At 40.0% G+C, this 27,924-nt stretch overlaps 1 protein-coding gene across 1 annotated transcript in view; it reads left to right on the top strand.

Annotated features, from left to right (window-relative positions):
• PNLIPRP3 (pancreatic lipase related protein 3) overlaps positions 1-19,797 on the top strand; it is a 34,276-nt gene extending 14,479 nt beyond the window's left edge. The window contains exons 6-12 of the mRNA XM_040254443.1: positions 4,082-4,201; positions 4,285-4,407; positions 7,770-7,888; positions 10,944-11,076; positions 14,874-14,985; positions 18,397-18,564; positions 18,854-19,797. Of these exons, the coding sequence (XP_040110377.1) occupies positions 4,082-4,201; positions 4,285-4,407; positions 7,770-7,888; positions 10,944-11,076; positions 14,874-14,985; positions 18,397-18,564; positions 18,854-18,917 (839 nt within the window). The 3' untranslated portion in view covers positions 18,918-19,797. The remainder of the gene's footprint in view (positions 1-4,081; positions 4,202-4,284; positions 4,408-7,769; positions 7,889-10,943; positions 11,077-14,873; positions 14,986-18,396; positions 18,565-18,853) is intronic.
• Positions 19,798-27,924: the final 8,127 nt, after the last annotated feature.

Genomic DNA, 27,924 nt, shown 5'->3' on the forward strand with positions numbered 1-27,924 from the left:
CACTCCACTGCTTGAAACTCCCCATGGTCTAAAGCATCTGAACTTGTTGCATGAATGTTTCACGTTTCCTCACATATTTTCACGATTCTGTGCCTTTCAAGTCCTGTTCCCCCCTCACCCTAAACACCCGCTGGTCCTCCTTTGAGAATTTTCTCAGACATTTCTTCCTCAAGACAGAGTTAATTTTCTGCTTCCCACACTTTCTGAAATATGCCTTTATTATATATGAAGATACAACTGTTGTATCACAAAATCGAACTGATTATTCACGTGCCTGTTATTTCAGTAGACTCTGAACTACTTAGAAAGACTGCCCAGGCCTGGCACATAGTAGGTACACACTTTGTGTTCATCGAAAGAATACATTGCAGCTCTGGTGTACACACACACACACACACACACACACGTGCTTTAATTTCAGATTTAAAACATTTTTTTCAAATTCTAATTTGGGTTTAAAGTATTAATAATATTGCCTCTGCAGTCTCTTGGTATAATGGGCTTTTCCTGCTGAAAGTTTCCTCTTTTCCCCAGATCTCTGATTCCAACTCCAACCCTAGCTCACCACCACCATTTCTACATAGAATATTAAAATTTGTATATTTACTCTGAAGTTGTTGTTCTTTATTTGGTCACTAAGTTGTGTCTGACTGGTTGTGACCCCATGGACTGCAACACACCAGGCTTTCCTGTCCTCCACCATCTCCCAGAGTTTCCTCAGACTCACGTCCACTGAGTCAGTGACACCATCCAACCATCTCATCTTCTGCCACCCCTTTTCCTCCTCCTGCCCTCATAATAATAATCTTTCCCAGCATCAGGGTCTTTCCCAATGAGTCGGCTCTGAAGTTATTGTGTAGCAAAAATCTTCTTTAGAGTATGGAAGAAATAGACACACATGGAATCTCATGGGCCCCAACAGCCTAGGGTGGCATTTCAGCTGTAAATTAAAAGGAAGAACATTGCCATAAATGTGTCAAAAATTCACACTAGGTTGCAATAAGTTTATAGAAATTTTGTTTTCCTGAATTCTTATTTCACAACTCAGATAATTTTTAACTTCAGGGTTTCCTGCCAAGTGAATTATCCTATTGAATAAATAGAAAATAATAAGTTTGTAAAGGCTCTCTAAACATCTGAAGAATCTACATAATTTGGATGTTGCAATCTATATTCCTTCTAAGTGCTCAGACTTTGAATAATCATGTTCCTTGGATAACAAAAGAACCGAGATCGCAAAAAAAAAAAAAAAGTTGGCTTTATAATATAAACCAGTTAAAAACAAAATATGGTAGATTTTAGGACATGCATAAAGTTTCACCAACTTGATGGATGTGAGTTTGAGTGAACTCCGGGATATGGTGATAAACAGGGAGGTCTGGCGTGCTGCGATTCATGGGGTCGCAAAGAGTCGGACACGACTGAGCGACTGAACTGAAGTTTCTGTGTCTCTGGTAATTCTCTATAACTGGTAGGCAGTTATCATAAATGACTATAGCATGGGGGTTACTCTGTCAAGGCTTTGTTTCCTTTTATCTATAAACAGCGTTAGTGCTTTCCTATCGGAGAAGAGGTTATTCTCTTTGCTGATACACTCATGCATCCAAATACATACATACCAACAAACTCAGCTCCCAAAGGCCGCAGCTCTCACTAATGCACTAAGGGTCATGCCTCCGCAACTCAGATCAATTAAGAGGTTGAACCTTCTAGTTCTCCCTCCTGTTGATCTTCCTCCTGAGATCTCTTAGAACCACAAATCCAAGGTTCTCCCTTCCCTGCCTCTTAAAAACACTAGTTGTATTTTTTTAACAAAAACATATCTGGTTGCCTTGTCCTCACATCAACATCATTTGAGGTGTGCCTGCTATATTTGGATCCATCTCCACTGAACTCCCACATTATCAGAAGATTGTATCTAATTAGCAATTGTACATGAGCATAAACAATTCTCCCTGGAGTTGAAGATTAATTGTGAGACAAATACCTGTGCATCTTTCTTTTAAGCTTGGATGTTTTGCGCAGATGCCTGTTGGTTTACTTCATTGACCCCTCTGTCTAGTTTTATCTTTTCACCTGTGCTCTGAGTTCCTGGCCAGCTTTGGGGACCTCACTGTCATTTGTCTGCTTTCCTCCCATCTTGTCAAGCTCTTTTCCCCAACTCTATTAGAACTGACATGTCCCGGTTCCTGCTTAGACCACAGCCTCTTCTCACCAATACCCTAGTTTGCCTTACTCAGATTCCAACTCCTCTAAAAGGAAGTGGCCATGTGTCCTTGAGGGCTGTGCTCTTCTCAACCCATTGCAGTCTGGTTTCTTCCCCAGTCCTCCTAGCAAAACCACTAAGACCACCAAGGGCTTCTTAGTGGGACTCTTCCAGGCCTTTCCCATCTTTACTTTCCTTGGCCCCTCTGCGGAATTTGACTCGCTAACCCCTCCTTGCTGTTGGAACACCCTCTCTTGGTTCCTGTGGTTCCCCGTCTTCTTGCATAGGTTGTCCTTGGTTGTCTTTGTTCTTGTCTGACAGCTTCTTTTCAGGCTTCCTGTCAGGTTCCTTCTCTTTCACCTTTCCTTACGTGTTGGTGTTCTTCAAGGTTCTATCTAGGCCCCCTCTTCTCTCCTCTCCTTGCCTTCTCTCATTCTATCATTTCTTTCTCCATGATTATATGACTCAGAAAAATAAAAACAAAAATGGAATCCTATAACAGTCTATCATGCCGAGGTAATACACACCCCACAGCTGTGGCACATTTGTTGCTCGCTCCCACTGCATTTTCCCAGGGCTCAGATACAGCTCAGCTCTGAGTCCTCTCTGCTCTGAGACCCAGTCTCCACTTCACAGCAAACAGACTTTGCTAAAATACAAATCTGACTGTAAACCTCCCCTTTGGCAATCTTGTAAAAGCTGCCCATCAACAACCAGGTCATGTCCAAACTCATCATAGCTCAGCTGATTACATCTGGCTCCTGCCTGCAATGGTGTCTTCATCTTGCACAAAATTCTAAATTCTATGCACTGGCGCTGGCCCTTGAAAGCTAATTGCAGTTTCCCAAATGTGGTTAACTCTGGCCTGATGGCCCCATACTCTCTGTATTCTTCCCAGGATGCTGCCTACCTTATCTTCACCCTGGCTGACTCTCTTACTCCCTCAGATCCCTGCTTGCATATCTCATCTCTAGCAGAAGCACGTCCCAGTTTCCCAAGACTGGGTTGCCTGTTTCTTCTCTGTACTTGCATAACACCTGCGCTCACCTGTCTCAGCACTGAGAACATTGAATTGCAGTGCCTTCCCCTCCAAGGGAACAGGCTAGACCTTATTCCTAGGATCCAGTTGCAAAACCCTGTTCCTGGCACATAATAAGTGCTTGATAAATAATTGTCAGATATGTAAATGAGGAGTTATGTGAATGATCGTAATATTTTAGAGAACTTAAATATCTTAAACTTTGTTTTAGTAGACGTTTGAATGGGAGACAATGGACTGAAGTCTGACCACCATTTTGCATCTAATATATAAGGGTCCATTTTGCATCTAACATATGACGACCTTGTCAAGTCCCTTCACTTTCCTGGGCTTCAGGCTTTTGTTTGTAATACAATGAATGGAACTAAGTGAGAGTTAACTGAGGACTATGATTCTGTTATTTTAACTGTGTTGCTTTGTGATTCATCTTTACATTTTAAAGAGTTCTTAGCTTTTATTTTTATTTTTTTTACATATAAATGTTGCCTTTAAGGTGGTCTGCAATCCATAACCTTAGTTGTCTGTATGGTATTCCATGTACAGGCCCTAGAGAAGCTGCTCTGACTTTTCTGACTTTGTTAGCTGGTTTGGTATTGTCCAGACACAGCCTTGCTTGTGTGTAGGAATCTGACATTGCAGTATATACAGATCCTGCATTTATAAATATAAACACATCCTACAGTTTATGTATCTCTCCTTCAGGCTGAGTGGTGTTTGACCTACATAAATCATATAAGAAAGAATACTTTGCCTTCACCATCTATCCTTCCAAAATAGCGACACTGTCAGTGTACTTTTATATGTCTTAGTTTAATATACATTATGCTTTTTCCTAGGGTTGGACCCAGCAGGGCCTTGTTTCCATGACACTCCAGATGAAGTCAGGCTGGATCCCTCAGACGCCAACTTTGTTGATGTTATCCATACAAATGCAGTTCGCCTCTTCTTTGAGTTTGGTAAGTTTTTAACACAAATTGAAAGTGCACTGAAAGATGGAGGAGAATTTTAGAAGCATGTATCTTGCTTTTTTAAATTTCAGGTGCTGGAACTATTAATGCTTGTGGTCACCTTGACTTTTACCCAAATGGAGGCAAGCACATGCCAGGATGTGAAGATTTAATTACACCTTTATTGAAATTTGATCTCAATATTTACAAGGAAGGTAAATGCTTTCTAAACTGCAGTTATAAACTCAATGAGCACCCTTCTTGGATAGAATATGCTTTTGAATATAATATAATGTAAAAATATTATTTTAGCTCAAAACACAGAAGCATGTATGAAGTTCCCAGCAGTCGTGAGGTCTGTGAGGCCAGGATCCATGTTTTAGTTAAGTCTATAACCCCAGGGTCTAACAGAATGTCTCACTAGTATGAACAAGGAGGATGTAGTCATCCAACAGATAGGTATTGAGTGCTTACTATGTGCCAGGCATTATTCCAGGAATAGCAGATGTAGGAATGCATACAAAAGACAAAAATTAGTAGGAGCTAATACCCTACTTTCGGAGAAGGCAATGGCACCCCACTCCAGTACTCTTGCCAGGAAAATCCGATGGACGGAGGAGCCTGGAAGTCTGCAAGCCATGGGATCGCTGAGGGTCGGACATGACTGAGCAACTTCACTTTCACTTTTCACTTTCATGCATTGGAGAAGGAAATGGCAACCCACTCCAGTGTTCTTGCCCGGAGAATCTCAGGGACGGGGAAGCCTGGTGGGCTGCCGTCTATGAGGTCGCACAGAGTCAGACACAACTGAAGTGACTTAGCAGCAGCAGCAGCAGCAGCAATACCCTACTTTGCTAGAAAAACAGTAATAGAATAAGTGCTAAGGAGAACAAACAAAGAATGTAATGGGAATCTGATGTGTTGGTGACAGTGCAAGTGACCTAGGGGAAGGAGATTTTTGGTAGGGTGGACAGGAAGTCCTTACTGAAAAGATGACCTGAAGGAGTTAGCCATGCAGGTACCTGGGCAAAAAGCATTCCAGGCTGAGGGGTGGGAATGGCAAGTGCAAAGGGCCTGGGGCAGGAGCCCGTGAGGTTCATGGCAGTGAGGAGCCTATTGTGGCCAGAGTGAAACAGAGAAGAGAGTAGTAGGGCCTGAGGTTAGAGAAGGAACAGGGCAGAGGGAGACAATGTAGGGTCTTATGGACTGTAGAACGACTTCAGCTTTTACTTGAGGGGGATGGGAGCCATGGGAGGATTTTGAGCAGAAGAAGTACATGGTTTGATTTGCTTTTTAACAGAATCACTGTGGATCGCAAGTTAATTTGATCACAAGTTAATTTAATCACAAATTAAACAAAGAGTATTTAGCCCCTTATAGAAGTTTCCAATAGTAATAATAAGGCACTTTATAAGATACCAGAAAGTTATTATTTGGGAGTTCCATTCCTCCCTATCTCTATATAATTATCATGTAAATAATGATTTGTATCATCCATAATATATGATAAAGCACAGTAATATAATGTATGATGACATGATAGTAAATTTTTGGATGATTCTAAATATCCCACTGCCTGATCCCATGTGGTCAGAATGTCTAGATGATGTAATTATTCTATCTTCCATCTGGCAGTTGTAGAGAAAAGAAACACAGATCATGGCATTGAGAGCAGCTTGAATTTCCTCTTCACTAGCACTAAGTTACAAAGTTTTACTACCTGTTTTGAAAGTAAATGTACTTAGAAATATCCATTTGCAGTGACTACTTAAAACTGGTAAAACTATAAATACTCAAAATCAGAATTAAAGCCAGTTCTATCTAGTGCTGGTAAGCAGAATTCTTTCAAAAAAGACCTATTATAAAACTTCTTTCTCATTATTTGTTATATTATGATTTGAAATCATTTCTATTAGGATAAAGACTCATTTATATAACTATATTAATTGTTATATACTGAGTACTTGAAATTATGTAAAATAATGAATTAAAATAAGCCTACATTTATCATAAGGTATCATTTTGAGATACTATAATTTCTACAACTTTATTAGATTACAAGCATATTTATCATTCATGTCTTCAGATGACTTTTCAGCTTCAAAATATTTTATTTTACTTTATATTTGTTACTAAGAAATCATTTACTTTTAAAATTCATAGTTCCCTATGTTCTAAAGAACCATCTTGTCTAAACCACAATTAGTTATGAATACAAATTTGTATGTAAAGAAACCTGATATAAGGGAAGTCCTCCTCAAAAAAAGATGTCAATTCTTTATCACTGCTATGTTGCATTTCTGAAATGATCTCAGTTATCTATTGTATAACAAACCATAGTGGCTTAAGAGAACAATGATTTATTGCCCATGATTATGAGGCTCAAGATTCAGGCAGAGTTCTGCTTTGCTGAGTCCATTGGGTGAATGCACGTGATTGCATCCAACTGGGAGCTGGGCTGGGCTGGGCCAAGCTGGGTGGGAAGATCCAAGATAGCCTTCCACGTGTAGTGTTTTGGTACTAGCTCTCCTCTCTAAGTAGTCTGTTATCCTTCAGAGCCTCTCTCCCCAGCCAGTTCACCTGAATTTCTTAACATGGAGACTGGGTTCCAATAGAGCAAGAATAGATGATGGAAGGTCGCTGAAGACCAAGGTCGTGAAACTTGCCCAGTGTCAGTTCCTCTATATTCTCTTAGTCAAAGAAGTCACCAGACTAGCCTGTAACCCAGAAAAGTTTTTAAAAGCCTTTATTTAGAATCATCCAAAAATTTACTGTCATGTCATCATCAGTGCCACCTCTTGATGGAAAGAGTAGTAAAATATTGCAAAGGGATGAGGACCTAGGAAGGAGTGACTCTTTGGAGTCCACATTTATAGATAAGTGATTTGCCGCATCTAGTGACTCAAAGGTGAGCCAAGTCATGCAGGTCATGAGAAGAATAGCCCATGCCATATAGTAAAAATGTTGTTATGTAAGGAAAAGAGAGCATAAATGACTGGAATGTATTTCAGAATACGCAGTGTGCTTAGAACTTTTATGAATTATTGCCGTAATCCTAACTGCTAGTGGCAGGAATGCTGTGCCTGACAATGCCAAAACCAATTTGTCTCTAGCATTCTTTACAATACATTCCACCTGTCACATCTTGAAACTCAGCTGAAGGTGTGCACTGGTTAACCTTGCTGGCTGTTTTATGATTGAACAGGAGGGAGTTCAGTCATTCCTGCAGAAACAGGGAGATAAGAGAATTAATTGGTCTAAGGCAGAGATACTGTGTACACAGTGATACTTAAAACTCTAAGTGCTCATGTCAGATATCTGGGAAGTGTTGGGGATATTAGTATCAGAACACGGTCATCTACATTAAATGTCCCGTTAGACTCACACAAAGAATTCTTTGGTACAAGAAGATGATATGTAATATTAATAAATGTACAATATCTAAAACTACACACAAGGTCTGGTGACCCAGATCCAAGTCAAGAAACTATCATTTAACATTACTTTTTCTAGGAAATGTTTCATACTATCAGTTATCAGTTCATTGCTACCAGTTAATCAAAAATTGTTTTCACAGAAGTGTTTTCCTTCTTTGATTGCAACCATGCCCGAAGTCATCGCTTTTATGCTGAAAGCATTCTCAATCCTGATGCATTTATTGCTTATCCCTGTACATCCTACGAATCTTTTAAAGCAGTAAGTAAAGCATTTTGCCATGTAATTTAATTAGCAAGTCATTTTTTGAAGCATGATCAGTCAACTAAGAATTAGAACATTAAGTATGTAGGAAAAAAAAAATGCATCTGCCATTTGGGTAAATAATAGATTCTTTCTGTGCTGAGTACTGAACAGTAGCTGGGGTTGCTGAAGGGCTTAAATAACTAAACCAACTATTTGTATTCTGATTGTTTCAGTTCGTTCGAATTATATCCAATTTTGCTTTTTTGGTCATTTGTTATGCAGTTATTAGATGTTGTGTACCAGGCATAAGTCCAGCACAAAAATTTTTGTGTGTATATATTTTAAATGTTATCCTCTAAGATGCCCTGAGAAGGCTGAACCAATTAATAGCTACAATCAAACATATTACTATTTACCTGGAACATGAAAATTATTTTATTAAAATTTGATTATTCATACAGAGCAGAACTGAAGCATAGATAGCTCACAGGAATTCCATGCAAATCAATATACATTACAAAATACCAAATCTGATTTCACTTGAATCATGAAGCACGTGGTGCCAGATCTGAGCTGACTATATTTTTCATTTGCTTATCACTATGAAAAGGTAAAAGAAAATCTATTTTGTAGAGTAAAGTAGAAAGATTTTCCTGCTTCTGCTTTAGAGACCTATCCCCTGTTTTATCAGGGTAGAAAAATGTGGGGTTTCAAACCAAAGTGTGTTATAAGCAATAGCATTTTGTGAATAAGAACAGTGTTGGGACAGGAGTATTTCCCTCCTGTTACAGATCAAGGTGAGTGAGCCATTGGGCTGTCTTCTCAGGTCCTGAGCACGTCTTCCTTGTTCATAATGTGGCTGATGAACTGCTATTCTCAGAAACCTTGCCAGACAAGCACTGACATTTCCCCTAAACCTCCTTCTCCACGAACTCATCCTTCCTCAAGCCCCAGATGCTGCTGTTAATGGCTAAAGGGATCCTGACATTCACTACATCAAAGGCAGGTGAAAGCAGGTTCTCAGAATCATAGTATATTCAGAGTTAGCGGGGTTTAATCAGCTAAAAACGGGAGAACTCTAGGCTCCTATGCCACATAGATGCTAATTATGGCAACAAACTAGAGAACATTAAGTCAATTTCCTTGACTTGTTTTATTGTACTTTTATCCAACAGTCATAAAAAATGAGATGGCATTTTAAAAAATAAATAAAATAAGAGGAGTTTTAGTGCTAGGCCATCTGATTCACATTCTTGTGCCTTCACTTAATAGACAAACTCAGCCAAATTGCTTACTTCTCTGGGCTTTAGTTTCCTCATCTGCTAAGTAAGGAGATTAAAAACATTATAATAATAATATTTTGTGAGGATTAATTGACCTGAATGCACATAAAGTGCATCAAACAGTGCCTTGCATATGGTAAGCACTCGCTCAGTCAATATGCGGCCTTATTATTTTGTTAGTATTTTTGTTCACTAAAAATGGTGTTTTAAATGGGGTGTTTTACTATAATCCTAGGCTTCCCCGGTGGCTCAGCAGTAAAGAATCTGCCTGCAGTGCAGGAGAGGCAGATTTGATTCCGGGGTTGGGAAGATTCTCTGGAAGAGGAAATGGCAACCCACTCCAATATTCTTGGTTGGAGAATCTCATGGACAGAGGAGCCTGGAGGGCTGTGGTCCTTTGGATCCCAAAGAGTCAGACATGACTGTAGTGACTAAGCATGCACGCATGCTCTGTAGTCCTAGCCTAAATATCCGTAGTTTGTAAGTCCGAAAGTTCAAAAACCTAAAATAGCAAATACCCCAACATTGCCATCCAGGTTTTTTAAAGTTAATATTGTTAGTTTTGCTTTAGATTTTAAAATACACAGATAAAATTTAAGTACCTTATATTCCCTTCATGCCCTTCCCTAAGGCAAACTTTGAGGGAAATTTATATATATATGTGTGTGTGTGTGTGTGTGTGTGTGTGTGTATATATATATATATATATATATATATATATGTAGTATCTTACTATACGTGTCTTTCTGAATTTGTTTTTAAATTAAATTTTATAAGATCTACATTGACATATATAGACTTATTGTATTTAGTAGGAATTCTGTAGGAATCGGCCACATTTTTTTATTCATTCCCCTGCTGCTGCTGCTGCTAAGTCGCTTCAGTCGTGTCCGCCTCTGTGCGATCCCATAGATGGCAGCCCACAAGGCTCGCCGGTCCATGGGATTTTCCAGGCAAGAACTCTGGAGTGGGTTGCCATTTCCTTCTCAATGCATGAAAGTGAAAAGTGAAAGTGAAGTCGCTCAGTCGTGTCCAACTCTTAGTGACTCCATGGACTGCAGCCCACGAGGCTCCTCCGTCCATGGGCTTTTCCAGGCAAGAGTGCTGGAGTGGGGTGCCATTGCCTTCTCTGATTCATTCCCCTACTAATGTGCATTTTGGTTGTTTGCAGTTTTCGTTATTAAAAGCAATTCTGCAATAAACACCTTTGCCTATCTCCTTATGTACTTGTGTAGAAGTTTCTTTATGACATATAATAGAAGTGAAATTTTCAAAGCATATGTGCATTTCCATCTTTATTAGACATTACCAAATGTCTGTCTGCAACGTCTGTTAATTTATATTCCCATAAGAAGCAAATGAGAATTCCCCACTACATATCTTACTAATACTTAGTATTTCCAATTGCCTTAATTTTTGCAAATCTGCTGAGTATGAAATTGTATGTTGTTTTAATTTGCACTCCTGACAGCTAGTAAGATTGAGCATCTTTTTACATAGCTATTGACTATTGACTTTCCTCTTCTGTGGACTGTCTGTCTATTCATGTTATTTACTCATTTTTTTAACAGCCAGCCCCTTTTCCTTATCCCTCAGTTGTTTTTGTTTTATTATGTTTTGTTTTTGAAAACAGGCAGGATAGTCTATTAGGCGACTTAGTCATCCTTAAATGCATATACTTTATTTAGATTTGAAAGATTTATTATAGTTTAATAATACATTCTGAGTTTATTGAAGGTCAGCATTTCTAATTACAGTTCTAATTACCTCTTATTTTCTGTCACCAGGGAAATTGCTTTCATTGTCCCAAGGGAGGTTGCCCAACAATGGGTCATTTTGCTGATAGATTTCACCTCAAAAAAATGAAGCCTAATAGATTATATTATTTTTTAAACACAGGGACTCTTTCGCCATTTGCCCGTAAGTATCGTAGCTAATTTTTATTGTAATGTCTTAAGGCACTTACCTTTAAATATTCAACAGTTTTTACTGAGTGTCTACTAAATCACTGGGCATCGGGCCAGACTCTGAGGATGCAGTGAAGAACAACACAGTGAGTTTAGGCTGGGGGAAAGAAAAGGAAAATTCTCAGTTTCAGCCCTGAGTAATAAACTTTCTGTTGTGAGATGCAAGGAAGGAATTTTTGCTCTCAGATCAGGGAGCCTTCCAAGGAAAGATGCCTTCAATGCTGATTCTTGAAAAGTGCGTAACAGAGGGAAGGAAATAGAGTGTTCCAAGCAAAAGGAGAAGGCAATGGCACCCCACTCCAGTACTCTTGCCTGGAAAATCCCATGGATGGAGGAGCCTGGTAGGCTGCAGTCCATGGGGTCGCTAAGAGTTGGGCATGACTGAGCGACTTCCCTTTAAATTTTCACTTTCCTGCATTGGAGAAGGAAATGGCAACGCACTCCAGTATTCTTGCCTGGAGAATCCCAGGGACAGAGGAGCCTAGTGGGCTGCTGTCTATGGGGTCGCACAGAGTCAGACACGACTGAAGTGATTTAGCAGCAGCAGCAGCAGCAAGCAAAAGGAACTGCATATGAAAATGCCTGGAGATAACGGAGAGCTGGAATCTGAAAAAGATCCCTCTACTGAAATTGTAGAGGCCAGGAGGAAGGCAACATGAGGCGGGTAAGATAAGAGAGGCAAATCAGGTCAAATAATGAAACTATGCTCCATATGGGAAGTCTGGGTTTTATCTTTGGCCAGGTAGAAGCAAAAAGGACCTGGGTGGGGAGTTTCCCTGGTAGGCCAATGGCTAAGACTCCATGCTCCCAATACAGGGAATGTGGGTTCAATCCCTGGTCAGGGAACTAGAGCCCACATGCTGTAACTAAAGATGGAAGATCCTGAGTGCCGCTACTAAGAGCTGGCATGGCCAAAGAAATAAAAAGAGTTTTAATTAAAAAAAAAAAAAGGAACTGGGTGAATGGGTTTGTCAGTTCAGTCACTCAGTCGTGTCCGACTCTTTGCGACCCCATGGACTGCAGCATGCCAGGCTGCCCTGTCCATCACCAACTCCTGGAGCTTACTCAAACTCATGTCCATCGAGTCAGTGATGCCATCCAACCATCTCATCCTCTGTCATCCCCTTCTCCTCCCACCTTCAATCTTTCCCAGCATCAGGGTCTTTTCCAATGGAGTCAGTTCTTCACATCAGGTGGCCAAAGTATTGGAGTTTCAGCTTCAGCATCAGTCCTTCCAATGAATATTCAGGAAAGATTTCCTTTAGGATTGACTGGTTGGAGCTCCTTGCATTCCAAGGGACTCTCAAGAGTCTTCTCTAACACCACACTTCAAAATCATCAATTCTTCAGTGCTCAGCTTTCTTTATAGTCCAACTCTCATATCCATACATGACTACTGGAAAAACCATACCTTTGACTAGATGGTTCATCTAGTTTTTCCAGTAGTCTTGTATGGATGTGGGAGTCAGCCTTGTCTAACTCAGTAAATGGGTTTGAGGGATGCAGAAAGTGGAGAAGTCAAGGATGATTCCAACTAGGCAGATGACATACCATATGCTGAACTTGCTAACCAGGCAGAGGCTGGTTTGAAGTAAGTGGATAGGCTCACTTTGTAACATATTAGGTCTGAGATGCTGTTAGGATTTGGGCGTGTGTGGTTAGATTGGGTCTCAGCCTCTGGAGATCACTGTGGTCCACAGTCAAGGATTCAAATATTTAGACGGTAACCTAAACTATGAAGTGGATGACGTAATTACCCAAGAAGAATGTATCAGATGAGAAGAAAGAGAGCAGAGAAAGTGGTCCCTGTGAAGGACACTGAGGAATGAATAAAGAGAAAAGATAAAACCATGTGGGAGTCAAGAAAAGAAAGATGATGGAAAAGGGAGAATGCATTCACTGCCCCCAAAGATAGGTCCAATGAGACAGGGCCCAAAGGGGTTCGTGGGCAAAGTCCCATCACTGGTGAGTTTAGCTTTCAGTGGAGAGGTGACGGTGGCAGCAATTCAGTGGAATGGGCAAGGAGAGAAACGGAGCTTTCTGATGATGATTAATTTGTGAACTGAAAATTCTCTCTGGTAAATTTTTTTCCCCTTTCAGAGGCTTTTCAAACAACTCTATGAAGAACTGCATTTTTTCTGTGTTATTAAGTATAAAACAATTTTAGAATTCAGAATGAAAGATCTGTTTAGTTCTAGAGTTCTTTAAAAGTTACACTTGACAGTTTGCAAGGGATTTATCCTGTTAGCAGGCTTTGTGTTGACTCAGACCTGTACTGACTGGGAACTCCTAGCACAAAGCCTGGTGGGAGAGGAAGGGACAATTCATTCTGCCTCTGAGTCATTAAAAAAACACAGACTTTCTTGCTCAATATGTTTTCTAGTTATTTTTCTGGATTAATTGTCAAACTATAGCAAATTAGAATTTGGCTATGGAAAGCAAGGAGTCCCTTGGACTGCAAGGAGATCCAACCAGTCCATCGTAAAGGAGATCACTCTTGGATGTTCATTGGTAGGACTGATGTTGAAGCTGAAACTACAATACTTTGGCCACCTGATGCGAAGAGCTGACTCATTTGAAAAGACCCTGATGCTGGGAAAGATTGAGGGCAGGAGGAGAAGGGGACGACAGAGGATGAGATGGTCGGATGGCATCACCAACTCAATGGACATGGGTTTGGGTGGACTCCGTGAGTTAGTGATGGACAGGGAGGCCTGGCGTGCTGAGGTTCATGGGTTCACAAAGAGTCAGACACGACTGAGGGACTGAACTGAACTGAACTGATGGATTATAGCCTGCCAGGCTCCTTTGTCCATGGGATTCTCCAGGCAAGAATACTGGAGTGGGTTGCCATGCCCTCCTCCAGGGGATCTTCCTGACCCAGGGATCAAACCTATGTCTCTTGTGTCTCCTGCATTGGCAGATGGGTTATTTACCCTAGCTCCACCTGGGAAGCCTAGTGAGTTGCCTTACTTGCTATTCTAGGTAAATCAAGAGAATGACCAAGAAAATTAACTAAGAGAATTACTTTTGCTTTTTATACTCGAATTTCTGCCATAAAGTGATGTAGAAAGACAGAACAGATAAATCTTTGGTTTATTTTTACAGGCTGTATCCACATATCCAGACTGGAAGAAGATAGATCAAGAGTACCTAATAAATTCCTAGCTAGCAGATTAGGAACACTCTCTTTTATTTTCAAAGGGTGTGAAATCACCCTTTGTCTGCTCTAAGTCTTTCCAAAACATATCCTGAAACTCCAGTACTTTGGCCAAAGTATTGGAGTTTCAGCGACTGAACTGAACTGAACTGATGAAAAGCATACACACCACAGAATACAAATGTAATGGATGGAAGAAGACACACATGTTTTTCTAAAGTCCAAAAAATATATGGAAAATTAAAGAATTTTCTTTAAAAATATTAACTATTTACTCTGCAAAATCAACCTGTGATAGTTTATATGTCTTTAAAAACATAACCTCACCAAATTCACTCAAGCTATATAAAGTTGTATTAATATTTTCTCATGAACATGAAAAGCTCTCTTCCACTTTAATCCTGAAAGCTACATTTACATTAAAGTAGCCAGGAGATAGTGAAGGACAGGGAAGCCTGCTGTGCTACAGTCCATGGAGTCTCAAAGGGTCCAACACGACTTAGCAACTGAACAACAGTAGCAAAGATGTCATGCTTTCCACGTGTTTTAAACCCTTCTCTCTCTCTCTTTCCTATTTTCTCTGTTTCCAGGTTGGAGGCACAAACTGTCTGTCAAACTTGGTGGGAACAGCATCACTCAAGGAAGTGTATTTCTCCGTGTAGGTGGAATGACTGGGAAGACAGGCGAGTTTGAGTTTGTCAGGTAGGCAAGGGTGATAACCTGGCCGGTAACAGTGCTGTACCCAGCTCATCATGCTAGTAAGCCTCAGGCTTTTCTTTTCCTACAGTACCACCAGCTATCATCTGACAGTAACTTTTCTTTTTTCCCAAATATAAAATAGAAATCAGTATCTGTTTCATCCACAGTTCCAGCTACAGACAGAAAATTTTAGGAAATGTTAAGATGAAAATACAGATCTAGATAAAGCAAGTGGGAAAAAAACTGACAGGAAACAAGATATGCTTTTAATTCAGCCTGTTATTGTTATACAAATTTTGGGCATATCACTTTATTTTCAGGGATTCCCTAATAGCTCAGTTCGGAGAAGGCAATGGTACCCCACTCCAGTACTCTTGCCTGGAAAATCCCATGGATGGAGGAACCTGGTAGGCTGCGGTCCATGGGGTCGCTAAGAGTCGGACACGACTGAGCGACTTCACTTTCACTTTTCACTTTCATGCACTGGAGAAGGAAACGGCAACCCACTCCAGTGTTCTTGCCTGGAGAATCCCAGAGACAGGGGAGTTTGGTGGGCTGCTGTCTATGGGGTTGCACAGAGTCGGACACAACTGAAGTGACTTAACAGTAATAGCTCAGTTGGTAAAGAATCCGCCTACAATGCAGGAGACCCTGGTTTGATTCCTGGGTCAGGAAGATCCACTGGAGAAGGGATAGGCTACCCACTCCAGTATTCTTGGGCTTGCCTGGTGGCTCAGCTGATAAAGAATCCACCTGCAATGCAGGAGACCTGGGTTCGATCCCTCAGTTGGCAAGATCCCCTGGAGAAGGGAAAGGCTACCTAATCCAGTATTCTGGCCTGCAGAATTCCATGGACTGTACTGTCTATGGGGTTGCAAAAACAATATATGCCATTATTGTTATACAAATTTGAGCATATCACTTTATTTTTATAGATTCCATATGAAATAAAGTATTTATATGAATGGCTGAATTTCTAATAAGCTCCCTAAGTAGTACTCACAGGTATAGGATATGTGTTAAGATAGTCAAAGGTAGGAATAATTCAGTAGAGACATTGACCATGCACTCTCATAAAAGGCTACAGTCTCCTTTTATCTTGAGTTTTCCTTAATTTTTTCTTTGATCAGCCTTAGCATTTTTGAATTACGTCTTCCACTTCCATCACTTAATTCTGCAACTCATTTCAGAATTAACATTGTACACACTAATTAGATGCTACCATTTTGTGAACTGATGAATTAGTTAGATGTTTTGGCTCTGTGATTTACATCATCTTCAAATACAAGGCAGAGGCACAAAAAGCAGAGGTTTTGTGGTTATCGGTTGAGGGATACGTCGGATTAATCACTCTGGCAGCCTTTGTGCTCATTATTTTGCCTTGGTGCAGCTGCCTGTAAAGGTGAGTTCAGTCAGTGATTGTCTGGATCCCGGTTCACACACAGGCTCCAACCCACGATTTCTAGCTGTGCCTCCCACTGTTTGGCTTTGTTCATCTTCAGCTTAGCTACATTACCCTGATTACACTGCCCAGCATTAAAATAGATCTCACCCTTTCCTCCCTTCCTGACTTTTATCCATGCTGTTCCATGTTCCAGATACCCTTCTCTGTCTTAGCAGATCTCATGTCCACTTGTTCTTCACATCTCCATTAAGCTATTCCTCTGAGGATAGTTCAACACGATCTTGTGTCTGTGGCTGTAAGGTCCACAGTGCACTCATTGCCTGAGACTGTAGAATTTGTGTCCTGCACAAAGGCAGCTGACCTGGGTCAGGTGGGGAGAAATGCATGGTTCTCACCCCTTCTAAAACTTGTGAGAATGTTTTGTCATCTCTCTACTTTTGCTAATGTCTAAAGAAGCTACTTGTCATGTCCTTGAATAATTATCCAATCCTCTTTTTTCAGAATAATTAAGCATTTCAGGTCCGCAGTAAATGTTTCACCTTGGAATAAAGTCTGCTGAATCAATTTGTGTGCTAGTCTAGTCCCACTTTTCAGTCAAGCTTTAAGAGTCTGGCTTCACCATAGATTGCATGCTTGCATGCTAATGCGCTCAGTTGTGTCTGACTGTTTTGCGAACCCATGGACTGTAGCCCACCAGGCTCCTCTGTCCATGGGATTTCCCAGGCAAACATACTGGAGTGGGTTGCCATTTCCTTCTCCAGGGGATCTTCCCAACCCAGGGATCAAACCCACATCTCCTGAATTGACAGGCAGATTATTTACCACGGAGGCACCAGGGAAGCCCTCACTGTACATTATATTTTAGTCATTTGGGTTTCCAGTGACACCATCATGAAGAGCTGTGCTGAGTGTGCAGTGAGTGAAGGCAGTTCATGGAGCAACAGGGAAATGACCCTTTGAAGTGAAGTGAAGTGAAGTCGCTCAGTCGTGTCCGACTCTTTGTGACCCCATGGACTGTAGCCCACCAGGCTCCTCCATCCATGGGATTTTCCAGGCAAGAGTAACTGGAGTGGGGTGCCATTTCCTTCCCCAGGGGATCTTCCTGACCCAGGTATCGAACCCCGGTCTCCCCCATTGCAGGCAGACACTTTACCGTCTGAACCACCAGGGAAGCCCAATATAACCTGAAAAAAGTTGTTCTCTGGTAATTAAATCAATTAATTCTACATGTAATGGAACAAGACAGCCCTAGGAATAGCAGCATCCATTCTTGCATTCGGCAAACATTTAAATGCCTATTGTATACCAAGAATTGTTATAACTGCTGGGGAAACAGACATGGGTCCTACTCTCATAGAACTCTTCCTCCAGTTAGAGGAGACAAACCATACATTAACAAAGCAGTAGGGAAATAGCAGGACTAAAGAAACCTCATCTAGAATAATTTTGGCTTGCATAAAACACGTCTTATGTCTCAAGTCTCTTATGATTTATTCCCTCTGTTTCCGCACTCACCAAAACACCTTTCTTTATCATTAGTTTGGTTACCCGATTCTTTTTGTACAGATGAAGAAGGTACCAGGGGAAGGCTAGGAGTACATTTTGGTTAATGAAAAGGAAGCATTGTACCGCTGTGAGCTGATCAGCAGGCTTCTAGTTTTTCTTTAATTTTTGTGTGAATTTAGTCTATCATTGATAGTCTGATGATTTTGGGGGTGTCAATAAACTCTAGTTTCTGATACCACAAAGCCAAGACCAGAGCTTTCACTGTGGAGAACTAGCCCCTAAAAATCAACTAGTCAGGCTTCTCATTTACCTCCCTCTTTTTTCAGGCTTTAGAATTGTGCTGTTCTGAGATGCTGATCAAGGTGAACGGCAAGAATAAATCTCCTATAATCAAATGCAGGGAAATGAAACTTTCTCTTCCATGATACACACAGGTGTTGTCTTCCACTTCAGTATTATGAATACCCAGCGCAAGCTTATGAGTTTTATTTTTCTATTGACAGTGGAACACTGAAGCCAGGCATGACTTATACAGATTTAATTGATGCAGACATTAATGTTGGAAACATTACAAGCATTGAGTTCATTTGGAAGGAGTATTCATTTGAACGTTCTCAGAGTAAGCTGGGAGCAGAAATGGTGATAGATATATCTGGAAAATATGGGTATAAGTAAGTCTTACTTTTTTCCTTTGCATTTTCAAAAACAGTTTAAACTTTGTAAATGACATTTAAAATCTATATATAATTTGAAATTTGCAAATAGTATAAAAATGTGTGCCCCTCAAAAGTTTGCAGTTAAAGAGAAGAAAAATTATTTAGAAGAAACCAATACTGTATTTGTGAAAGTGTTTATAAAATAATAACTACTCATTAAATTAGAAGACCTACCTACATTTTCTACCTCACCTACCCTGGAATCATATTAACATTGTCTTTTCTCCCCCTTAAAATTTTTCAGATCTGCTTTCTGTAGCCAAAACATCGTAGGACCTAATATTGCCCAGATCCTGAAACCATGCTAATCTCAGATATATCAGATATAATCTTGATGGATTTACCTAATGGGAGCAATGGGAAAATTAATCTCCTTCTAGCTGGCATCCAGACCAAACTTGGCCCTTGTAAATGAGATAGAAAGGTACAGTTACCTTTTTTCTATATAGGATATTTTTCTTATTGCAAAGCTTTTATCTGAACCTTAAAACCAGACTGAGCCCTGGACGAAGTACAGTACTGTGACCTATAGGATTCTGGCTTTCAGTGACCAAATAGAGCTGTGTTGCAATTTCTTTGAATTAAGAAGAGGTGCTCCAAGAATGGTGCTATAGACCTATCAGTGAAAATGAGCCTCTGTCTGATTGAGTGTTTGAAGTACATTCAGAGCATTTGCAGGTGGAATAGCCATTATTCAAAATGGTTTGAAGAATATTTGCTATGTTGTTAAATTTTGCTAAGACAAATTATGTCTATAGCTCATGATGTATAGTAGATGGTAACCCCTTGGGTTGGTACATCTATTGATTAATAATGAAAACTAATGAGAGCACATTAGTATTTTCAAATTGTTCCTTGGTCTTCAGAGTGAGTGAGAGGTAGAAGAGATTTTGGAGCTTATCTGTGATGTTTGCATCAGTAAGTAATAGGTCCTGAGGATCTTCAGCATCTTCTAGAAGCCTCCTATCACAGAATTACTTATCCCTCTGGGCCTTGAAGGTCCCGTTACAAATTTGTGTTTATTCTAAGGCAGCATTTCATTTCCAAAGCACTTGATGAATGCTTTGCATTTATAATAACAATATTGTAATTTCCAAATGTGTTGTGTTTTCTCTTTTATTTTGTTTCAATTTCATCTGATTCAGTTGTCCTCACCCAGTGAAAATAAAAGATGAGCGTTTTTATTTGTTTTGTTTTCTGTCACTGGGTTTGGTGTTTAGCACTGGGCTATAAATACTATTGGAAAGAAATAATGACAGATACTCTGCAGGGTATTTCTTGATTCTCCTTGGTGCCTGGCTGCCAACTGAATCTTAAGAAGAGACCCATGGCTGTACATGAGCTTGAATTGTGGTAGAAAGCAAAGAACAGAGTGGGTTTACTTTCCCATTGAACAAGGAGGAGATAGAAGGTTGACTGGAGAGCAAGGCGTAGTGGAAGGAGGAAAGATGAGGATGTCTTTAGCACGATCGGGCTGAGCATCCTACCTCCCTGGTGCCGTATCAGCCCGAGGCCCACGCCAGCCCAGGAACAGGGTGGCCAGGAGCAGCCCCAGCAGGAGGGCCTGACCTCTACTGTGTCACAGCCCCAGTACTCCCGAGCAAGCTGTCAGTGGAGTCAGCTGCATGGCTCCAGGGGCCAGAAACTTCCCGTGAGAGAGCTGCCCTAAGCCTGCACTACTCTCTGCTCAGCCTTTCTTCCTTTCAGGAGGGTCTTACCAGCTGGAAGGAAGAATTATGAGCCAGGATACTGCATGAAACGCTGTGAGTCCTGGCCTGCTTCCTTGTTCAAGGGATCTCTGGGCTGGCTTTTTCTTAGCTTGAAAAGACAAATTGGAGTCAATTAACTTCTGGGATCCCTACTTTAATTAACTATAGAATTTCTGTCCTATTGTTCTTATATCTGTCCCCTTTTCTGCATTATAAGAATGTTGTGAGTATGAAAAATAGCGCAGGAGCTGGCCAGGCAGATCTGAGAGTTCAGGGTGACAACACTGAAGTACATTCAGAGCATTTGCAGGTGGAATAGCCATTGTTCAAAACGGTGTGAAGAATATTTACTATGTTGTTAAATCTTGCTAAGACAAATTATGTCTATAGCTCATGATGTATAGTAGATGGTAACCCCTTGGGTTGGTCCATCTAATGATTAATAATGAAAACTAATGAGAGCACATTAGTATTTTCAAAGTGTTCCTTGGTCTTCAGAGTGAGAGGTAGAAGAGATTCTGTAGCTTTTCTCTGTATATTGCCACCTAGGAAAGCTCTTTTTAAAAAATTCTTTTTCCCTCTGAGTGCTCTGTGTTACTATAGAAGGGTATTTGTGGTGAAGACCGTTAGGAAATTCTTCTGCTTCTTGAGCGAACTGCCCTTAGTGCTGAAAAGTGACTTCCCATCCCATTAGTCATCACTTCCTTCACTGCCCATCGCCATCGATCCACACTCCAAACTTGTCATCACATCACCCACAAACACCGCCTCTAAACTTGCACGTGGGAGCATCTTGCTCTTGGACCACATCTGCTTCCTCTTTAGGCCAATGGAGTAAACTTCAGATCTTACATGTAATACAATCTCTCCCACCTACACATCAGTATGAATCTGTAAACAATAAATTTGTTGAACATAACTATAATATCTATTTTATAAAAACTGACAGTAATTTTTAAATAGATTTAAGATTAATTAAAAGAATTAACAATAATTCCTTAATATTATCTTACATCCCAGATTGTCTGAAAAAGGTCTTTTGGGCCATTGATTGGTTTAAATTTATATCCATACAAGATCCAAAAACTGCATATGATTAGTATGTCCCTGTCTCTAGTGGTTTTCCCCTCCCCTTTCTTCCACACCAGTTTTTAAATAAACCAAATTACTTGTCCTGTAAAATTTCTCACATTCAACTAATGGGATCCCCTTGATATCTTTTAGTACATTCCTCTCTCCTGTGTATTTCCTATAAACTAGTTACTTAGGTCTGGATACTTGTTGGGATTCAGGGGGGCACTGACCCCTTCCATGCTCATCTGCAGGATAGACACTTTCTGCACCTTACTTACAACTTTGAAGTTAACTGGTGATCTTTCTTTTTAAAAAAAGTCTTTCTTGAATTTGTTACAGTATTCTTCTGTTTTATGTTTTAGTTTTTTGGCTGCAAGGCTTGTGGGATCTTAACTCCCCAACCAGAGATTAAACACGCACAACCTGCATTGAAAGGTGAGGTCTCAACAATTGGAGCACCAGGGAAGTCCCTGCTAGTCATCTTTTATTCATTCAAAGGATTATGCCTGTACTAGCACTTCATAGATTTGAAAGGGCTATACCAGTTAGAGTTGTAGGTAAAATAAAACATTGAATGTCTTTGACTTTAGTTGCTAAATGGCAGGGTAAGAGGAGAAGGTGACTTGAAGGTTTACAAAGGTTTGTGCTCTGGGAGGACTGGAAGAAAGGGGCAAATTGTGTAAAGATCCAGTTAGGGAAGAGGCACTGACCTCTGCACTGTGCCTAGGGCTGGAGGAGGTGCATCATAAATGTTTCTGCAGAAGTTAAGGAAAATTCACATAGCTGGTTAAGTTGTGTGTCTGTTTCCCCAGGCTCCTCAGAACAAAGTGAATAATAGAAATCACCCTGTGTAAAAGAGCCCTCAAGTTTTGTTGACTCGGCAAGTCTTCAGAACAAGCAGAGCATTTCAGGAACAGAAGTATAATTTATACCAAGTTACTGTTTGCCAGCCTTTTAGAATCTAAGCTGTTAGATAAACATAAAAATCTCATGTCCCTTCTGTGATCTTTACTCTTCTACTTGGGAAAATCAATTTTTTTTCATATACCCTCTGGCTAAAAAGGTTTGGTAAATCTTTGCTTTCTGCAGATTGTGTAATAAAAATAATAGGTGTGTTTTGTGTTATGTTGTGTGATTTTTTTTCCCCCAAATACAAACTTATGTTATTATACCAGATGGGCTTCTTGATTTTACACGTGGTTCTCTAGAGTTCTGCTCTAAGTGATTTATACTCAGGAGAGTGGAATGTTTCTACTAGATTTCACTCCATTATGAGGGAATGTCTGAATGCCTATGTGGACTGGGACAAAGATTTTTGGTAAATGTTTTCTCACATGTACTGTCTATTTTTAAAATTTATTTTTATTTCTTTTTGGCTATGCTGGGTCTTCATCACTGTATGTGGTCTTTCTTTAGTTGCGATGAGTGGGAGCTATTCTCTAGTTATGCTGAGCAGGCTTCTCATCATGGCGGCTTCTCTTATTGTGGAACATGGGTTCTAGGACTGTGGGCTTCAGGAGCTGTGACGCATGGGCTTAGTTTCTCAGAGGCATGTGGAATCTCCTCAGACCAGGGATCAAACCCTTGTCCGCTTGCACTGGCAGGCAGATTCTTAACCACTGGACCACCAAGGGAATCCCAGTCTATTTTCAAAGTTTGAGTTTTGCAAACATTTCACCTTTATATAGTCATATATCTTTCTTTTATTTTCATAAGCTTTTAAAAATTCATTCATTTAAAAAACATTTACTGAGTTACCTTTTATGTGCCAAGCATTGTGGCTAAGTCATGACGTTATTTGAAATATACAAGAGAGCATTGCAGAGGACATAGGAAAATAAATCTTTGATCATAATACATCATGATAAGAACTGTGACAGAAGCAGACATAGAGGTGATAGTGGCATTCGACTAATCTCACACCTTCACCCTTCACTCACTGATCTCCTATAAAAGCAATAATGATAAAGACAGAGCAGTAGGTTTTCTTTTCTGAATTCTGTGGTTATCATATCTATTTGTATAAGTGATTCTATTTTGGAATTCACTGTACTTTATTTTTCCAGTGTCTTTGGTCCTGGAGAAACAGAACTGATATTTCACTCAAACACTAACATATGAATCTATCCATCACAGAACCACTGACTATCAGCTGTGGCCAGAAGAGCAATAATTTCCTTGAAGGTCCCAGGAAGAGAGAGCAAACGTCATGCACAGCAGATTTAGGATGATGCCAACCAGAGCACGACTAGTCTTCTCATCTCAGGCTCCTCTAAGACACCATCCAGTGGTCTTAGTGGAATCAACTGCAGAACAATGCCCATGAGACATGAACACAGATACAGTTATCAAACTTTAATCCATCATTTAGGAATAACCACAGCGAACCTAGGCTTCTCAGATGGCGCTAGTGGTAAAGAACCTGCTTGCAGGAGACGTAAGAGATGCAGTTTCGATCCCTGGGTCGGGAAGATCCCCTAGAGTAAGAAATGACAACCCCCTCCAGTATTCTTGCCTGAAGAATCCATGGACAGAGGAGCCTGGCGGGCTAAGGTCCATAGAGATACAGGAGGCAGACATGACTGAAGCGACTTCACATGCACAGCAAGCCTAAAATTTAAAATAACTGAAGGCTAGAGATGCATGAATGTATGGAGATGGGTGTTTATGTTAGTCGCTCAGTCGTGTCCAACTCTTTGCAACCCCTTAGACTGTAGCCTGCCAGGCTCCTCTGTCCATGGAATTCTTCAGGCAAGAATACTGGAGTAGGTAGCCATTCCCTTCTTCAGGGGATCTTCCTGACCCAGGGATTGAACCCAGGTCTCCTGCATTGAAGGCAGATTCTTTACCATCTGAGCCACCAGAGAGACGTGAATGCTACTTTAAAGTAAAGGAAACACCATTTTTTCTGGACTTTTACCTCAAAGAGCATGTGGGCAAGCAGGTAATACCTTTGAACCTTGTTCATTTATAAAATGAGACAAGACCCTCAAGCTCTTTGTTTAAATAAGAATTCTATTCCAATCATAACACAACATGCAGGAGTGAGAAAAAAGGAAGTGTTAGTGATTCCCTTCTGGCTTAAAATGAAAAGATATGCACACTTAGAGCTTCTGGAAAGCAGAACAGAATTTAAATTTTATCTCCATAGCCAAATGTTTTTAAGTCAACCAGTCAGATTTAGACCTTTTTCAGGGCGAGGGTTATTTTCACAGGATATAATATCACCATCTAAATTCCAGGTGTTTTACTAGCATTTTCATTATACACAAAACGATTAGCTTTTTCCCTGAAGATGCAGAAGACAATACAACATTTTCCTGTATTATTTGCAAAGGTTTCTTTTACCAGCACTTCCAAAGGCTCGTGGATTTTCAAGGGTAAAAATTGTAGTTCTGTTGGTTATTACAAAAAGAGAGACAGGCCCAAGGAGTTCAAAACACACAATTTGGAGAAAGAAAACTACAGAAAACAAATGGAATATGGGACACAGACTGTTTTGTACCAACAATGTGGATGATGTTTTCTGAAATCTCAGAAACAGAAGGCTATTTTTTTTGAATTTCCAAAATATCTTAGATTTAATATAATGAATACAGAGCGTGGAATTGTGAATTGGAGGTCTGGTCCTGATTCCAGAATCAATTAACAAAAGAGAACTCAGGCAAACAATTTCATTTTGAGCCCCATGTGTGTCCACCTTTAAAATGAAGAATATTTATGGCTTCTGGGATTGCTTTTTCATTCTGAAATCCTTTGGCTAATTAGGTGAGGCTTTACATACACAAAGGCTTCCCTGTGGTTTAGATGGTAAAGAACCTGCCTGCCATGCAGGACACCCAGGTTCAATCCCTGGCTTGGGAAGGTCCCCTGCAGAAGGGAATGGCAACTCACTCCAGTATTCTTGCCTGGAGGATTCCATGGATAGAGGAGCCTGGTTGGCTATAGTCCATGAGGTTGCAAAGAGTTGGACACGACTGAGTGACTAACACACACATGTATTTATGAATGAGTGGATAGGTGGGTGAATCAATCATTTAAAAATAAAATTTAGATTTTCTTCAGTATTCATAATTTTTCCCAACCATATAATGCTCTCATTATGTATCTATATGCTTTCATAATGTACACTAATTGTCCCTAATAGATTCATGTTTTCTTAAAGTTTGATTTACCTTGCTATTATAGAAAGCCTTGCTTACTTAATATATTATTTATTAAGCTGCCCACTGGTGGAAGAATGAGCATTTGGTGTCGTCCAGTGATAGCTTAATGTCAACAAACCACTGAACAACACGATGCATTTTTAATGAATCAAACCTCTGTGCTATATGCAGTGAAATTTTTAGTTCTCAAGATCTCAATATGGATTAAAGACCTAAATGTTAGGCCAGACACTATAATACTCTGAGAGGAAAACATAGGCAGAACACTTTTTCACATAAATCGCAGCAAGATCTTTTTTGACCCATCTTCTAGAGTAATGAAAATAAAAACCAAAATAAATGAATGGGACCTAATTAAATTTAAAAGCTTTTGCACAGAAGAAACAATAAATAAGATGAATAGACAGCCCTCAGAATGGCAGAAAATATCTGCAGCTGACAAGCGATTGATCTCCAAAATAATACAAACAGTTCATGCAGCTCAATATCAAAGAAGCAAGCCAGTCAAAAAATGAGTGGAAGGCCTAAATAGTCATTTCTCCAAAGAAGACATAAGATGGCCAATAAACACATGAAAAGATGTGTTTTATTATTTGAGAAATGCAAATCCAAACTATAATGAAGTATCACTTCACACCAGTCAGAATGGCCATCATCAAAAAATAATGTGCAAACAATAAATTCTAGAGAGGGTGTGGAGAAAAGGGAACACTCTTACATTGTTGGTGGGAATGTTAATTGATACAGCCACTATGGAGAACAGTATGGAGGTTCCTTAAAAACTAAAAATAGAATTAGCATATGCCTCAACAATCCCACTCCTGGGCATATGCCCAGAGAAAACCATAATTCAAAAAGATATATTCACCCCAGTGTTCATTGCAGCACTATTTACAATAGCCAGGACGTGGAAGCCACCTAAATGTCCATCAACAGCAGAATGGATAAAGAAGATTGTGGTACATATATATACAATGGAATATTACTCAGCTATAAAAAGGAAAGGAGCTGTGCAATTTGCAGAGACATCAATGGACCTGGAATACAGAGTAAAGTAGTCAGAAAGAGAAAAGCAAATATCATATAATATTGCTTATATGTGGAATCTAGAAAAATGATGCAGATAACCTTATTTGCAAAGCAGAAATAGAGACATAGACATAGATAATGGACATACGGATACTGGCCGGGGTATGGGCGGATGAATTGGAGATTGTGATTGACATATATATAGTGCTATGTATACAATAGATAACTAGTGAGACCTACTGTATAGCATAGGGAGCTCTACTCAGTGCTCTGTGGTGACCTAAATAGGAAGAAAATCCCAAAGGGGGATATATGTATACATACAGCTGATTCACTTTGCTATAGCAGAAACTAACACAACATTGTAAAGCACTATACTCTAATAAAAATTAAATATATATATATATATCACTCTGGTTAAGTTCACTCCAAATTTTATTTTGAACCAATCCTGAAATTTAAGAATAACAACATATATTAAAGGTAGAATATAATTTTTAGCCCCCACCCTGATCATTGAATTGTTGCTCTTGGAGGAACAGTGTGCACTGGATTATATAAAACATGGAGGACATTTTGTTTACCAAATGCATGAATTATGTCAGTAAAGAAGGAGAGGCTTGTGGTCCTGGACTCTTTGCTGGTTTGTTGTTTGTTTTCCCAGCACACATATCAGGTAAGACAAGGAGTGTGTCCATGGAACTAAGAAGCTGAGCACTGACTATAATAGTGATGGTCCAGCCTGGTGGCTCAGAAGGTAAAGAATCTGCGAGATTCTTTGGGTTCGAGAGACCTGGGTTCATCCCTGGGTCGGGAAGATCCTCTGGAGAAGGGAATGGGAACCCAACCAACTCCAGTATTCTTGCCTAGAGAATCCCATGGACAGAGGAGCCTGGTGGGTTACAGTCCACAGGGTTGCAAATAGTCGGACACCACTGAGCAACTAACACTTTCATTTTCACTTTCAGCTTCACAGAATGTCTAGCGTATGGGAGGAGAAACAGCACACCTTGGGGTGTTCAGGTATCTGTCCTCAGGTCATATAAGAACTTAGAGGTCGTAGTCACTAGCCTCTGTTTCAGTGTAATTGTTGTTGGTGTAGTAATCAATAAATATATTTCTCTCCAGAAACTGAGCTTTCTCCTTGGTTGAACAGCCCCCAACAGTGTGTAAACACAACATTTAAGCTCTGACCACAAGCCAATTTAATACAATTAACCAGTCAGTTTTATTTATAAAAACTAACAAAAGCATTTTAGTCAAGCAGCAAGTTAATTTTTTAAACAGAATTTCACCAGCTGTTGATTTAATTTTGTTAATAATATATCAATTCACTA

This window comes from Oryx dammah, unplaced genomic scaffold (genome assembly GCF_014754425.2).
Source record: "Oryx dammah isolate SB20612 unplaced genomic scaffold, SCBI_Odam_1.1 HiC_scaffold_14, whole genome shotgun sequence".
Classification (NCBI taxonomy): domain Eukaryota; kingdom Metazoa; phylum Chordata; class Mammalia; order Artiodactyla; family Bovidae; genus Oryx; species Oryx dammah.